At 38.1% G+C, this 15,452-nt stretch overlaps 1 protein-coding gene across 5 annotated transcripts in view; it reads left to right on the top strand.

Moving 5' to 3' along the window:
- strbp (spermatid perinuclear RNA binding protein) overlaps positions 1-13,929 on the top strand; it is a 111,078-nt gene extending 97,149 nt beyond the window's left edge. For 3 of the 5 annotated variants that reach the window (XM_067433872.1, XM_067433873.1, XM_067433871.1), the window contains exons 18-19: positions 1,105-1,155; positions 7,401-13,929. In XM_067433872.1, coding sequence (XP_067289973.1) covers positions 1,105-1,155; positions 7,401-7,495 — 146 coding nt within the window. In that variant the 3' untranslated portion in view covers positions 7,496-13,929. Of the gene's footprint in view, positions 1-1,104; positions 1,156-4,704; positions 5,216-7,400 lie in introns of those variants that run through there. The other 2 variants (XM_067433875.1, XM_067433874.1) reach the window with 1 other exon arrangement.
- The last annotated feature ends 1,523 nt before the right edge of the window (positions 13,930-15,452 follow it).

Here is a 15,452-nt window from a genome sequence, read left to right as displayed (position 1 = left end):
CCCCATTCTTCCCCCTTGACTTTATCAGACTTTGTCTCCACGTCCCCCCGACTGTCTGATAGACAGTAAAAGATTGTTTCTGAGCGTCTCCTCCTGTCCATACGGTAATTTCTCAACTCTGCGACAGAGTCACGTTGGTTATGTAATATCGTTAGCCTATTTTTACAAAAACAGCTTCTATGGGCGATAGTGTAAGGTAATGGAGACTTTTATGCATTGTCATGTTTCTTTATAAATAAACAATGGACAAATGGAGTCTTTAAACGCCTCAGATGTAAAGTTATTCACTGTCAAAGTGACTCAAAAATGAATGGGAGTCAATGGGATGCTAACAGCAGGTGATGGCTTGGTTACCAATGACCGCCACTATGGGTGGTACGCTTTCCGAGTGCTAGATTACCCCCTTGCCGACAGCCCGACGCCGATTCAACATGTAGAATCGGCATCGGGCTGTCGGCAAGGGGGTAATCTAGCACTCGGAAAGCGTTAAAAAGCCAGACAGTGTCTGACTAGAGCCAACGATGCGAAACAAACATAAAAAATAAAGTCGGCCGACACTCAAAAATGGCCCAACGTTGCCCGACAGCTGATCGTCTGCTTGATGTGTCCCGGGGCTTTAAAGGCATTTTCGGAACATAAAATTCGGCTTCAGGCACATCCCTACGATTGACTGATACTTTAAAAAAAAAATTATATCGCTGATATGGAACTACCGGTAATATATTGTCTCTAATTTCTAAACAATCTACAGAAGTGTTTATCATTATTATTATTATTATTTGGTTTTTATTATCTTAACATTTTTATGGAATGATAAAAATGTTTTCAAATATATTCAATAGCGGCTATAAGAGTTTTAAAGCTTATATAGTCAATAAGCTTTAATTTTGAATGAGAACTCAAAAACTCTTGTTTTGACATGATATTTTGTCACAGTATTTTTTACTTGTTTATGTGTAGATCTATTTACATATAATCGATTTATAGTTAATATAATAGTATTCAGAAAGGCTCTTTCACATGATCACAGGTAGCGTTGTGAAGGAGTCTTAACACTGAACATTTAACACTTCCCTATCCGTCATGAATACCGTGTTCTCACAGGTTTTGGGGCCCCATACGGGTACAGCGCTGCGGCCGCCACTCCTGCATATGGTACGTATCCCTTCCTTCTCATCCTCCCTTCCTCCAGTCAGGGTCTAGGGTCCAATTCTGCCCCAAATTCCTCCCCCATTTAGCTCTCAAATTGGACTTTCAAACCCTGAAATCATGTCCACAAAAAAATCTCGTAGAGAAACGACTCCCTGGACGATGGAACTGAACCATAACCTTTTGGTTCTTAATTGTGGTTGGAGCAAGACTTGCTGCACCTGGCCTGAGTGTGACTTTGCTCGTCTAGTCTGCCTGCTCGACGCTTGGCCCGTTTCTCCTGACTCTGGGCGGCTCTCTAAGCGTCAGTGTAGTGCTACTGTCTACAGCACACAGTTACACCATTCAAAGCAGCCACTGGGCATGATGGACTGAGAGGAGAGATCACGCTAAACACGCTAAGCAAAGCAAATAAGGGATAGTTCACCCAAATATGAAATTTGTCATCATTTATTTACCCTCAAATCGTTTTGTTGACTTTCTGGGTTCCAAAAAACAACATTGAAATCCACTAGCCTTCATTGTAGAGGCAAAAAAAGCCTTGAAAACACATTAGGGTGAGTAAATGATGCCCATTTTAATTTTTGGAGGGAACTAGCCCTTTTAGACATCATTAAATAACAGTTTAATAGTTCAACTCTGCTAACTGTTCCAGTCTGTGCCGTCTAAAGGCCTATTCACATTAAGAATGATGTAACCTATATTAGCGTCTGCTTTAAATGCTTGAGCTCTTTAGATTCAGGTGGATTCTGATTGGCTTTCAATGGGGGAAATAGTTGTTTCCAATTATTAAAACTTTATATTTAACATTATAGCTATCATTCTAGGTGTGAACAACCCTTTACTACGTGCTTGAATTGCTCCATTAGTAGGAAAATCCCGTATGTAATTTCTGTACAGGTCAGGTGGCTTGTTTATTATATTAAAAGAGATGGTTAGCCTAAAATTTTAAATTCTCGTCATTTATTCACACTCATGCCATTCTCAATCCATCTCTGAGTCCATATAATGCTATTGAATGACTGCCGCTCATTTGGTGCTTGATAAACCACACACAGCAATTGTGATGGTAAACACCTATCCAAAGCCAGACGTTAGGTGTGTGTAAGAAAAAGAAAAACACTTTTTTTTTTTTTAAACTTTCTATAAATCTTTGCTTCCAGTCGACTGTCATATTAGCATTCGTGAGAGGGATGTTGTGACATGACTTTAGTGTGTTTGATGTTCGAGTGAGAAGTAACATGGAAGCCCGGAGGTTATGTCACATGTCTCTCTCATGAACCAGAATACAATTTTATTTTACTGTTATATTTTTACACACACACTCTCACACACACACACACAGTTTTGGTGATTCTTCCAGTGGGGTTTTATGGACTAAATGGCATTATATGGACTCTGAGATCTTGTTTGTGTTTATCTGAAGATGGCATGAGGGTGAGTATATAGTGAGACTGTTCATGTTTGGGTGAACTATCCCTTTAAATTGATCACAAAATAATTTTAAGAATTAATCTTACTAAAAAAAAAAACTTGCTAAATTGACAGCCCCAATTAATATGCTATTAAACATAATAATCTCCAAACGCAAACAAAAAGACTACCTACCTGTACCTACTAGACAAAGCGCTTACAAAGCCGTTAACTGATAAGAAAAGTACAACAGCCTCATTAGATTTAGTTAAGTGCACTTCAAAATCCCAGCAGTGTCTCCGTTGTTTTATATAGAGCAAATTCAGACATGCTTCTCCTATCACCTACATTTTCACACTATACAGTAGAGAAGGCATGTTGAGTACAGAGTTAATTTTGTATTTAAGTACTACAGTAGTAGTCCTATTTATTAATGTTTTGAATTAGCTTTATTTTATTTTATTTTATGTGCGTTCGTCATTATGATTTAAAAAAAAATATACTTCTATTCAGCTATCATTTATATTTGTTTTATATTTTAGTGGTAGTTTAACAAAAATCAGTCTATAGTTTATTCTGTTACACTCCACGCAAACACACCGTTCGGGACGGCCATTCGCACTGCAACTTATAAACACACAAACAGAGGAAACCAATGTAAGGCGCAACTCCTATAGAGATTTCGAAGCACCTCTCCGGTCAAGCCCAGATGAGGATGCTTTGAATGAGCCTTATGTGCAGGGGGGACTAGGTGAGGTGGGCTCAGCGGGAACAAGGGCTGAATTTGGAGGGTTGTTTGCTGGGTTTGTGTGTTCATTCCTCGCAGGATGAGGGAGGGGTGGGGGTTTGATGGGTGGATATGGGGTTGCTCCCAGCGCCCTGGTCTCTGCCTGCCACATAAAGACTGTTCCTTTAGGTGGAAGGTGAAACCTGGTATTGTGCTGTAAGAGAACAGTGTGCCCCTCTCTTTGACGTCTCTCCGGTTTGGTGCCTGAGAGCTGTGTGCATGCAGTAATTCTCACCAGTCATCTTACGCTGTCCAACCCTCTTCCTCCTGTTGCTGCTTTGGGATTTCTAAATGGGAACGACTGTGAGACTACGACTACAGTTCTATTCACACACGCGCACACACACACACACACACAACAAACACGCACACACACACACGGCACAGAATGAACACTCCACATAAGAGTGCCAGCCAGCAAATCACTCCTGTAACCCTCCATGTGCCCCGACCCACACTTCAAATGTATGGTTCAGACACCAGTTTTAACTTTTATTACTTTCAATAAGATAGTTCTGTCTAGTTGTTAAAACTAGGGCTGGGTGATATATTGAATATTTATGGATATTACTCAGTTGATTACAATTAACCAGCACATAAATGGTACAATACCATTGTGCTGTTTTTAGATTTCTTTAAGACTATGCTAGTAAACTAGCCTGTTTATATGTACAAGTAATAAAGATATTTATTTATTAGTGTCTCTGAATAAAAAAGTTCTTTAAAACAGTTCAGAAAAACTGTTTAAACAGGAAAACAGTTCTTTTGATAATTGAATAAAAATAAGGATTGATTACAACGATTACAAATACCTTGATTATTTTAAACTAGAATTTTACTGTATTTTATTGTTGGATTTATATACTCTGAATACAATAAAATATAATGTTCTTTCAATTTGGAAAATATTGAAATAATTACACCATCATACAATGTACTTAACATCACCAACAAGTTGTTGAAATATCAAGCAATCAAATTAAAGAACTGGAACTGTTACATTTGATTTGATCTGCTGTATATCACCCAGCCCTACTCAAGAGCCATTATTCATAAGATGACTAAATATACAATGTAGTTCAGAAGGTAAACTGTATGTGTATATCATATCACATGACAATAGCCAGCAGGTATGTGTGTCGTCTCCTATCAGAATGAATGCTTGATTTCTGCCCTCTCTTTCCACCTGACCTCACTCTTCCTGTTCTCCTGCTCTCCTCCCCTTTCTTGGGTTCATATCCCCATGCTAGGATGAGACTGAATTGGCTCTAGCTTTATTTAAAACAAAAAAACACCCTCGGGTCTTTTATTTTGTCCTGGACTTATGTGGAGTGCTCTTTTCATTTTCTCTCTAGGTTTGCCCAAGAGAATGCTTCTGTTGCCCGTCATGAAAGTGCCCGCCTACCCCGTCCCTCACTACTCTTTCTTTTAGCTCAGGAGTCTACCTTACACACACATTCATGTATGCACACACACACACACACACACACACATACACATACACACTGCGTAAATGTACGCCAGAAGGGAAGGTCAGATAGCACAGCCTTATCACATGCAGGGACAGCTATAAGGGTATTTGTAAAGTGCTTTTTATTTGATCATTATCACATTTGTCTTCTGGTTTTAAACAAATACAGGTTTTATGTTCTTTGGAAAGAAAACTTGAAGGATTTGTACTGTGAATTGTTACCTCATTCTTGGACATTTAAATTATCAGCCTCTTTTATTAACATGGTTTTTCTTGTAGAATGAAAATAGGCTGTCATGATAGGCTTACTCTATGTACGGATATCAGGAGCTGCACTTAAGATGTATAGATCTAATTCAAACTACTGCTTACAAATAAACCTTTATCTTCATCAACTGCCAAGCACTGACTGTTGTATATTTCAAACCTCTTTAGTAAGTCGTGTAGCCTCTATATTCAGCTCTAAATTAATATTTCTTGTAGCTTTCAGATATTTCCGGAAGTTTTAAGGCATGTTCAAGGTTCAATACATCTGGGCAGCATCTTCACATTCTGGTGATGACCACGGACAATAAGTTTGGTTTGTCCCTCAGTTTGTAGTTTGTGAAATTTGCTGCAATACACTTTCTATGTAAGTCGATGTGGTGATACTGAAGTTGTCTAGTCTTGGTGTCGTCCAACCTCCCCCACTCCCTCCCCCCCCCCCCCCCCCCGTTAGCTTTTTGTTTTTTATTTATTTTGTTTTATTTGGTTTAAGTTTGTTTTCGTTTGTTTATTTGTTTGATTTTAGTTTGTTTCATTTGTTTTGTTTTAGTTTTTCATTTTTTTTGTTTGAGTTTGAGTTGAGTTTGTTTTGCTGTGGTTTTGTTTGACGAAATAAAATTGAGTTTGCTAACATGTATAATGTTAAAGCTTTAATTTCAAGTTATTATAATTTAATGTTATATATTTTAATATATTTTTTTATGTTAATTATTTAAATGTAAAAAAAAGAAACTCCCAGTTCAAGACTTCCATTACTCACACATTAATGCACATGCGATTGTTGCTCATTTTTACAAACTGAGGGACAAGTCGGTTCTCTTCTGTGATAATTGACAGCATGTATTGAACCCAGAACATTACTTATTATTTCATTATAGCAGCTTGTTTCCAGACAGAGCTTTTTAAAAGGTTGGACGTTTAAGAATATCAACCTGCAGCTTTTTTAGGCAGCTAACGCATGTCAAGATGGCCTTTAAACCCTTTTCATGCCAACCTGACCCCTCTTGTTGTCCCAATGATTGAATGGTGACCCTGTCTTGAGCTAGTTATGAAACCCATTCATAGTCATGAATTACGTTGGTGTCTTCTCACTGAAAGTTGATTAATCAGGCTTTAGACGTTGTTTTTTCGACTGAACAGTTAGTAGTAAAGTTGAACCATACAAAAACACACAGACAACTCGAACACGGCCCCTCACATGGACACACACCGGAGCCTCCAGTCACAGCCTTACAGCGGAGAATCGAAAGCAGCAACAAGGGATCCATGGAGACATGCTACTGAAATGTCTTATTGTCCTTTTTTGTTTTGACTTCTTGGTGAGTGTCTTATTGTGTGTGATATGTTATTTCATACTCCTCCAAAGGCCAGCACAAGCGAATTCACATGAGGTTCACGTGCGCTCAATTTGCCCAGGGGTCTTTGCTGACCTTTGCTATTTTACTATTATTGATAGAACATTTTGAATTATGTTTTTCATGGTCATTTTTTTTTTTTTTTTTTTTTTTTTTTTAAAGTTTCAGTAGTTTTGGTTGCCTTATGTCTGTAGTTTAATTTATTTCAAAAGTGGTTTTATTATTAGTTATCTGCAATAACCCTTTTAAGCTACAGACGATGGCACACACCTTAAATATAGCATTAGCTTATGTAAATTGGAGGCAAAGACACAAGAACCCTTCCCTGTTTCTACAAGCGTTCTGAATTTAACATTAGTGAAACATCGACTCCATTGGTTCTCTGGACAATGCTTGTGCTGGCTTATGGCTGGGTCATGATCATCGCTCACCAAAGAGGAACTCCATCGCCATGGTTAAAGGAGTGGTCACGATATTTCCATTCATTGTAAATGGATCCCTCGCATTCGTCATGGTCATCCTCAAGTGTCCACTCCGAACCAATGGCCTGTCCTCTTTGGTAGTGATTGCAGTCATTGTACTATACTCTCTCCAAAATCACCACAGATCTGATTTGTCAGAGTTATGTACTAACTACATCTGTATGGAAGCCTCAGAGGTGCCACATACGTTTCACATTTCCTCTGCCTTCTATCAAAGGAATGAGCTCCAAGTTTTTTTTTTCCGTTTTGTCGGAAAGTTAACCGTGCAGCTTAAGTTGTTGATGTCTTTTTTATTAACCTGAGACGCTCCCGGTGCAATGAAAATCCCACGTACAGCCCGAAAGAGCAGAGACCCTAGTATCCACCCCTGTGGCACACCCTAACCCCATTTCCCTCCTGCCATCAGAATGTATATACCGCTGCCTCCTGCCGTGCCGCATCATTAATCGCAGCTCTCTCTGCTCTTGTCCTCACTGTAGGTGGTCTTTTCATTGACAATCCCTTTTACCAGCCGCGGACCATCGCTCCTTTTTTTATTCACTTGGGTCCTCAAGATCTCTTCTCTGACTTCTAGAACCATCAGGTTGTGTGGCTCTAAACTGTCGTACCACTCCAGGCATGACCAGGCTGTCTCCACCGCACAGAAACGGCCCAAACTTCATTCACAAACCCATCCAAACTCAATCTAAGGATCCAAAAATGCACCACTCTTACAAAAGCAATACTCTATTTGACTTGCTTGTCCCGAAACCGGCCGGGGACCTCGGTTCCTCCTTATATAGCAATACACTTGAACTCTTTTGGGCTTTAAGCTTACTTGAGATGTGAATGTTCGGTTGAGTCTTACTCAAACTTGGCATTGCAATATAGTCATTTTCATTTGTATATTCACCACATGTGTATGTGTGGCTATATTATAAATACATGCATATATATATATATGGTCTACGGCACTATAAATATATATGTGTAGATATACCGATGTACTTATGTATATTTATATGCAGTATATATACATATACATATTCTTGGTATTAAATATTTTAGAATTGGAAAGTGATATGTAACCATTATACTAGGATATAACTTTCTTCCAGTTTTATATATACAGTATACATATATATAAATATATATGCTAAGCAATTTAATCTCGTAACTTATTCTTGTGAAAATGCAATATGAAAGCCCTTTTCTTAATCTACCTGTAGTAGATTAGTAATGCTTCCTTCTCTCCGACTCGCCGTGTCTTTCCGTCAGATCTGCGCGTGTGCGTTTTTTGCTCAGTCGACCAAAGTCTGGCGTTCTGGTTGGGTTGAGAGGTCGTCCTCCAAACATCTGGCCACCGTGCCGCCTACATCCACACCTCACAGGCGTACATACAGGTCTTTCTAAAGCACATTCGACGGTAGATTGGTTCACTCTTTCTGGCCGTTGACTGGGATGCATACTCGTACACGTCTTAACGGTATGAGGGGCAGCTAGCGTGACCCGGTCACTTATCCCTGCAAAAGCACAGGTCACTCTCTTTAATGCGGCATAGGTGGCCCTTCATTTGCCTTTCCATTCATTCTGTCATTCGTACTTCTCAGGCCTGTTTCACACTGCACACTAAAGTGGCACACATTTGGACACATTTCAGTGCCCATGTTACAACATTCACATTGCCTGCACAATCATAGCAGAAGCATCTCTGCAAGTTCTCTTGCAGAAAATGTGCTATAAACCTATTTATCAACACAATATTTTACATTTAAAGGCTTTTATACAGTGACAGGTACACAAAAAGGAGTTTCTATTTAGCCTAGTAAATCTGACTGATGTGAAAATGTATTTCATTTACATCTGGATTCAATCACATTTGTGATCATTTCAGTTGCTAAATCCCGATAGCTATTTAACCAATGATTGTTATTAATTTACTCTCCCAGAAATGACTATTTTTCTCAGTAGGGTGTTGGGTGTGAAAGCGCAACGCATGTTTTACTGCCGCTCACACGTGTTGTGAAACAGGCCTCGGGTTAATGCAGCAGCGGGCAGTCGCTTTTTACTTTTTTGCGTTTTTCTTCAGCAGGTCTGTCGTATAGCGCAACTTTAGGCCAACTAATTAATAACAGCACTCAACAAGACTCCCAGATACCAACCACAGAGCACAGAAATGGGAATAAGCTTGACAATATAATTTTAGCTGTGCTATATTCAGATTCGAAGCTATTTGAAGACCCATCTTACCATTACGATCGATTTACTGTAGTCTGAATGCTTATTGTTAAATAATGAAAGTAATTTTTATATGGAAATTTCCTTCACTTGTTAGCTTCACATGTACGAGTAAATAATTCAACCAATATCACTAGGAATGTATTGATGTTTGTATGTCAAAATAGTTGACATTTTACTGTGCTTTTACTGTGAATGTCACTATTTCTCACCGAAACTCAAATGTATAAGGCAAACTAATTGGATTTCACACAAAAACAGGACACAACTGATATATACTTTACCACCCAGCTCACATATATACTGAATGTGTCCCCTTATATAAATTTCCCCATGTATTTATCATATTTTAGCTGTTGTGTTTGAATGTGAAATATTGTAGCTCTCAAATAGGAAAAGATGGGATATAATCACAGAAATACTACAGAATAGTACTAGAATAGTAATAGTACAGTATAGTTCGATAAAAGCAATAGTACAACATACTGTGTATCATATGATATGAACAGTTTAAATATTGTCTGTCATAACGTTTTTTAATTTTTGAAACATTTTAGAAAACAAGTTCATTTTTCTTTTCCCCAACCAGACGAGACTTCGGTCAGTTTTGAATTAGAGCTGGTAAGTCTTGTATGGGTAAGTTTTGTATGGAAATGCAATAGATTTGTGAGAAAAGCGCATCAAAAGACTAAACATTAGATGGCCGTTATTTTTCTTTGAGCTTTATGAATGATCGAACACACAAGCCCCTTTCCACGATCTGACGCCACACCAGCATTACGCCGTTCAAAAGACTGACGCGGTTAACGTTATATTGAGTTAGTCAAACAGAGGGCTTAAAAAGTGTAGCAAAGAATCTTTTCATTTCTGCATTACGTCGATTCAAAGTCTTCCATGGTGTTTGTGTAATCAGTCTGCAAAGCGTAAAACTCATTATTAAAGTCAATATGAAATGAAAATGTGCATTATTAACTTAATACACGTTCCTTGGTTTATTATGAATGATTCATCACTGTAAGTTAAGCTTTCTTTCATCAAACTTTAATAAAATAAATGCCTCTGCAATGACTTTAAGCTGATGTCAATAATCCCTCTCCTCTAATCTGGTTTGTTTATATGTAATAGGCCTACTCCTTCTCATAATCCAATCAATTCACAATGTTAAAAAAAATTAAGCCTTAGCAATTTCACAACCAGAATAAAAGGTGCAATTCCAACAGGGACCCTAAAATATGAGGAAGGGACTATTTCATTTGAAAATACATGATGATGTTTACAGACGTGAGTTTAGAATATCGTTAAATGTTGACTTTAACCAAGATTACCTCATTATATGATTTTTCACACTCTCACATGTGCTGTAAAATTATTACACATTTCAAAGCAAAGCCTTCTAGTCAACGAAGATATTACAGGAATGTGTCATTCATTCAAATAAACAAATCCAGCATAAAAGCCATATAGGCTGCGTTTACACTGCAAGGCTAATGCACTGATCAGATTTTTTGACCAAAACTGTGTTTGTTACGTCTGTTTACATTCACTTTAGACACGACTGGTGTCCAATCTGTTTACACATGAATTACCGGCCAAAGCTATTCTGTTGGTGACCGCTGTGCTATGTGGCATGGTTGACCCTCGGGTTTTGAATGGCTGAGCTATTAAAATTATTTATATGATTTATGTCGGGCGGTACAATGATACCTGCCAGCATGAAGAAGATAGCAGCTGTCATGGATGTTTGCGGCGCACAAGTTGATATATAGACCGGAAAATATTTTCGGGAAATATTTTGACCGAAAAAATTAATCATTTTCGTTTAGATCTAGAATTCTGAATTGAAACAAAGTAGTGCAATACGATTACATTTTGATTGTGAGGCTGTGAGTTTAAATACAGAAACAGCAAAGTTATAATCTTGTTGTTGAGAAATATAAGCTTTGGGTAGTGAAGCCGTTTTATTTACAATTCACGGGCAAAGGTTGAAAACGTGTTACTTTGTGACATACGGTAATAGGATATATCACGATAATGAACATGCACAATATTATCACGGGCACTTCACAATACTGTGAATAATTATTTAGTTATTATATTTTTAATTATAATTATTTTTGTTCAATGCATTTTAAGAGTAATTTTTCCATCAACTGGTTAAAATGCACAACAGCACGAAAAAGCCACGAGCTCACTCTGTAAACATGGCAGAACTAGTGAAGGAATACACATTCACCCGCTGACAGCAGATGGCGCTGATGGAACTACAGAAATGCAGCCGTTAACTTACCTGGTAACCCCGTAAACAAAGAAGCTGCGCTACTTTCTGTTTCTTAAAGCTGTTTTAATGTTTTAAACAAACATTCAGATTTTCGTCAAAGCCCCAAATACTTTTTTTAATATTAATCTGGATGACCAACATGACCTATATTTATTTTTCAGTCACACTTTACATTAAACCTCCATTATAAGTTAATTTATTAATTAAAATAAACTGACAATGAAAAATATTTAAGTCTACTTATTAATCTACAATTTTGTTTGTAATTGCTTTAATGTATTTAGTATTTTTTGTAAGAAAAAGTTATTAAACCTGTTATTGTATGACAACACTTTTATGCAACATATTTCAATATCGTGATGATACCGTGATAGAAGCTTCAGCATTTATCGCAGTGAATATTTGATACACATGCCTAGCTCCACATCTGCTTCATAATACAACATTAACACGCTATCTGTGTTATCAAACGCCACCCTCACCTTCTGTAAATCAAAGTAGAATCGGATATTCATGTTTAGACGTAGATGCCGGATATTGATCTTATTTAAAACCACATTTGGAATTGACTCAGAATGATAAGGAAAAAATCTGATCTTTGTTTATACACGTTTGAAACAAATTCCGATGTCAAACGCGTTTTTTTTTTTTTTTTGTGCCAGTGTAAACGCAGCCATAATCCGTCTTAATAAACATCAGATGTAGCCACATTGCTGCCGTTCTGAAAAAAGCATCACAATCTTCTCCTGAAGTGCAAATATGTGTCTCTTCATGCCAGACTGCTTCCCGACAGCCAGATGGTCTTCATAAATATGTTGTGAGGACTCATTTCAGTTCAGTTCAGATTTTAATTCTGCTCATCAAAGTCGAGCGGAGCTCATCAGCTGCATTTGAATCTCAGTGGTCTATCGTAGGGAGGGATGGGAGAAGACATTTGCACAGCTGCATCTCCTGTCAAATTATGAGTTGAGGCGACGTATGAAATAAAATTCCAATAAAAGACCCAGGGAGGTTTCAGATCCACAAGATTAAAATAAACCAGGCTCGGTTTTCTGGGAGCCATCAAAAGTTAGCTTTATTTCCGATTCTGTTTTTTCGCAACTCGTGTATGATGTCACCATTGTGGGCGGGGCCCAAAGAGACGCACAAGATTGTACGCCACTTCCATCGGCTCTACTCAGGTAGATGTTCAACGCAACTTTCTTCCAGATATCAGATATGGCATCTGCTTCTGCTGTTTTAGCACTCTTTGATTAATTTGTCGGAGCCATGACGCAGCAGTTAGCATGTGTGCTATAGATATCTTGGAGCTCACGTGAATAATGAAGGTCCCTATCGTCTTCACTTTCTCTGTCCAATACAGTAGCAAAAATCTGGATCGAAATCATAATTGGCACTGAATGGTTGATTGGACAGTTTCCTCTATAACCAATAAACTGTTTAAATTTGATTTTTGTTACATTTAATAGACGATTAACTGATTAAAAAGATAATTATTTTAATTTAGTATGCCTACTTTGCAACAGGTTATTAATGGTTCTAATTAGAATAGAGACACTCTATACGTTGGTGCTTTGTCAATGTGAGCAGACAACTTCACTTTTTGATGACTCGTAATTATGAAAGAATGAAGTGATAGAATATGTATAATGTCGCAATGGAAAGGGACTTGTGTGTGGCACTGGATAGCTGGAAATTCAATTTGCGAGCTTGCGATGCAAGTACAGAAATATAGATCCCGTTTCAGATTGAGCAAGCTTTGCAAAATGAATTGCTGAAGTGAATGTTTTCTCCACGTCTCCGATCTCCTCATGCACGGGGCAGATGGGGACGGTCATTTGAGCTGGTTCACGCGTGAGCCGGGACGCTGAAGTTCCCGTTGACTGAACCAGCAATAGAAGCCATGTTTAGGGTTGGAATGTATTTATGTAGTAGAATGTACTTTTAATAGAAGAGCTAACTGCATCTTTGTAGAAACATCCAAATACACTGATATTAATTATTTACCTATATGATTAAAAAATAAAAATAATCATGTGATTGTTTTTTTGTTTTGTTTTTTGGATGGGGGTTGCTTACGCCCATTGCTTAAGTTGATTTACTTTTATTTGTAACTTACGAGCATTGGCAAATCCTTGCTTGTGAGCTCTTCCATGATTCTGTAAATACTCCTGAGTCAGACTGAAAGCAGTCTGCGGGATTCTCAGTTATCCATATCACAACTTTTATGTAACTTGACAAATTATATAAACAAAAAAGTATCTAGATTTGAGATATAAAGGTTAACAATATAATGTGAAGTGGTGATTGTGCACAACTTCTGTGAGCGAGCAGTGCTTGAACATGACAGCAGTAGATGTTTGCTAGCCGTGGTATCAAATTATAAACTATTAGTTGTGAAAATATTATAGTGGTTTTTCTGTCACTTTTTTTTGCCATAATTATTGCTTTTAAAATAAAGTGCTAAATCTCTATAAAGTGTAAACTTTTTTTAAATAAATATATAAAAAACATTTTGATGTGTGGTGTATTTTATTCTGTCTCCGTTCTGTTTTTTTTAATTTTTTTATTATGTCTAGTGCACTACAAAACAGAAGCTTGTTGCGGTTTCACATTTCAGATATTTAGTTTCAGTCTATTTTGTCCATTTTCAAACAATTCTGTCCTGATTTCTTTAAGGGGAGGATCTATGGGCGGGTAAATGTATGGGCTTTTAAAGGGATACTCCACCGCTTTTTCATATTTAATGTTATTCCCTTAGCTAATACAAGTTGATACATACCTCTCTCGTCTGAGTGTGTGCACTTGTTCGCTCTGACACGCAGTGACGATCTGATAGCATTTAGCTTAGCCCACTATCAAGTATGTTGACAAAATAAAACGTGGCACTTTTCTAAGCGGATTAGAAAGGAGAACTATAATGCATGGCGGAATAGCACTTCTGAGAGTACTTCGACTCGGCACAGTAAAAAGTCCCGGCTGAAACATCCTCCCTCACATCTCCCCCTCCCTCTCTCATTTCTGTTAATACGGGGGAGATGTGAGGGAGGATGAGCGATTAAGTGCGTTCAACTATTCGTGTTGTAACTGTATTTCAGTTGAGAAAACGTGGAGGTGTTTGGTCGCTTCTACCTTGATCTCTGTTTGGTACCATAGTGAATGAACTGGGCTTAGTGGGCTAAGCTAAATGCTATCAGATCGTCACCGCGCGTCAGAGAGATTAAGTGCGCACACTGAGACGAGAGAGGTGTGTATCAACTCGTCTTGTTTAATATGAAAAAGCAGTGAAGTATCCCTTTAATATCTTTTGACATAAGGGATTAAATAAGCTTGTGCAATTTACATATGAATGTGACCAGAGATGACAGAAAAACTTATGGAGAGCAACATGCTTTTGTTTCTGCTCTGATACAATGAACATGTGTCAGAAATCAGGAAAAGTGTTGTTGTTTTTCTCCAAACCAAACCTGGGTCTTCAGCCGACAAAACTAGCGCGCTTCCCGTAATGTTTACGCATTAGGTCAGTAGGCGTCTTTTGCGGCTGTTCGAACACCTTCGACCATGTGAGCATCTACGCTACAAAAGCAATCTGGTCGTATGTGTTTTTGTCTACCTCAGGAAGTGGTCGAAAGTGGACAAACTCAATATATTTTAGACCCTGTTTACACCTGTATTTAGGGTCGTCCACTTGCGATCCGATTGACCAAAACGCATCTTAACACCAGGTGTACGAGTACAATGGTCGAACACTGTCCAGTGCAGGAGTCATTAGCTGTGTACCAATTCAGAGGCCGGATCCTTCTAAGTCCGTGAAAGTCGAACCGAGTGTTGTTGAATGGAATGGTCTTGCCTACAGAGGATTGCTCGTCACCTAACAACTGTGACGGCTCCCGTTTTTAGAAAGTTGAAATCCAATCAGAAGTGTAATTTCTCTCAAAAAATTTCTATAGTCACTAGCTTACAATGAATTATGGTGTAGGCAAGGCGGTAAAAGATGTAATCTTTTTTGCCTTGGAAACAAAGGTTGCATTTGGAG

This window comes from Pseudorasbora parva, chromosome 23 (assembly GCF_024679245.1).
Source record: "Pseudorasbora parva isolate DD20220531a chromosome 23, ASM2467924v1, whole genome shotgun sequence".
NCBI lineage: Eukaryota > Metazoa > Chordata > Actinopteri > Cypriniformes > Gobionidae > Pseudorasbora > Pseudorasbora parva.
Note: the sequence above shows the minus strand (reverse complement) of the source record. Positions and strands in the feature narration are given on the sequence as shown.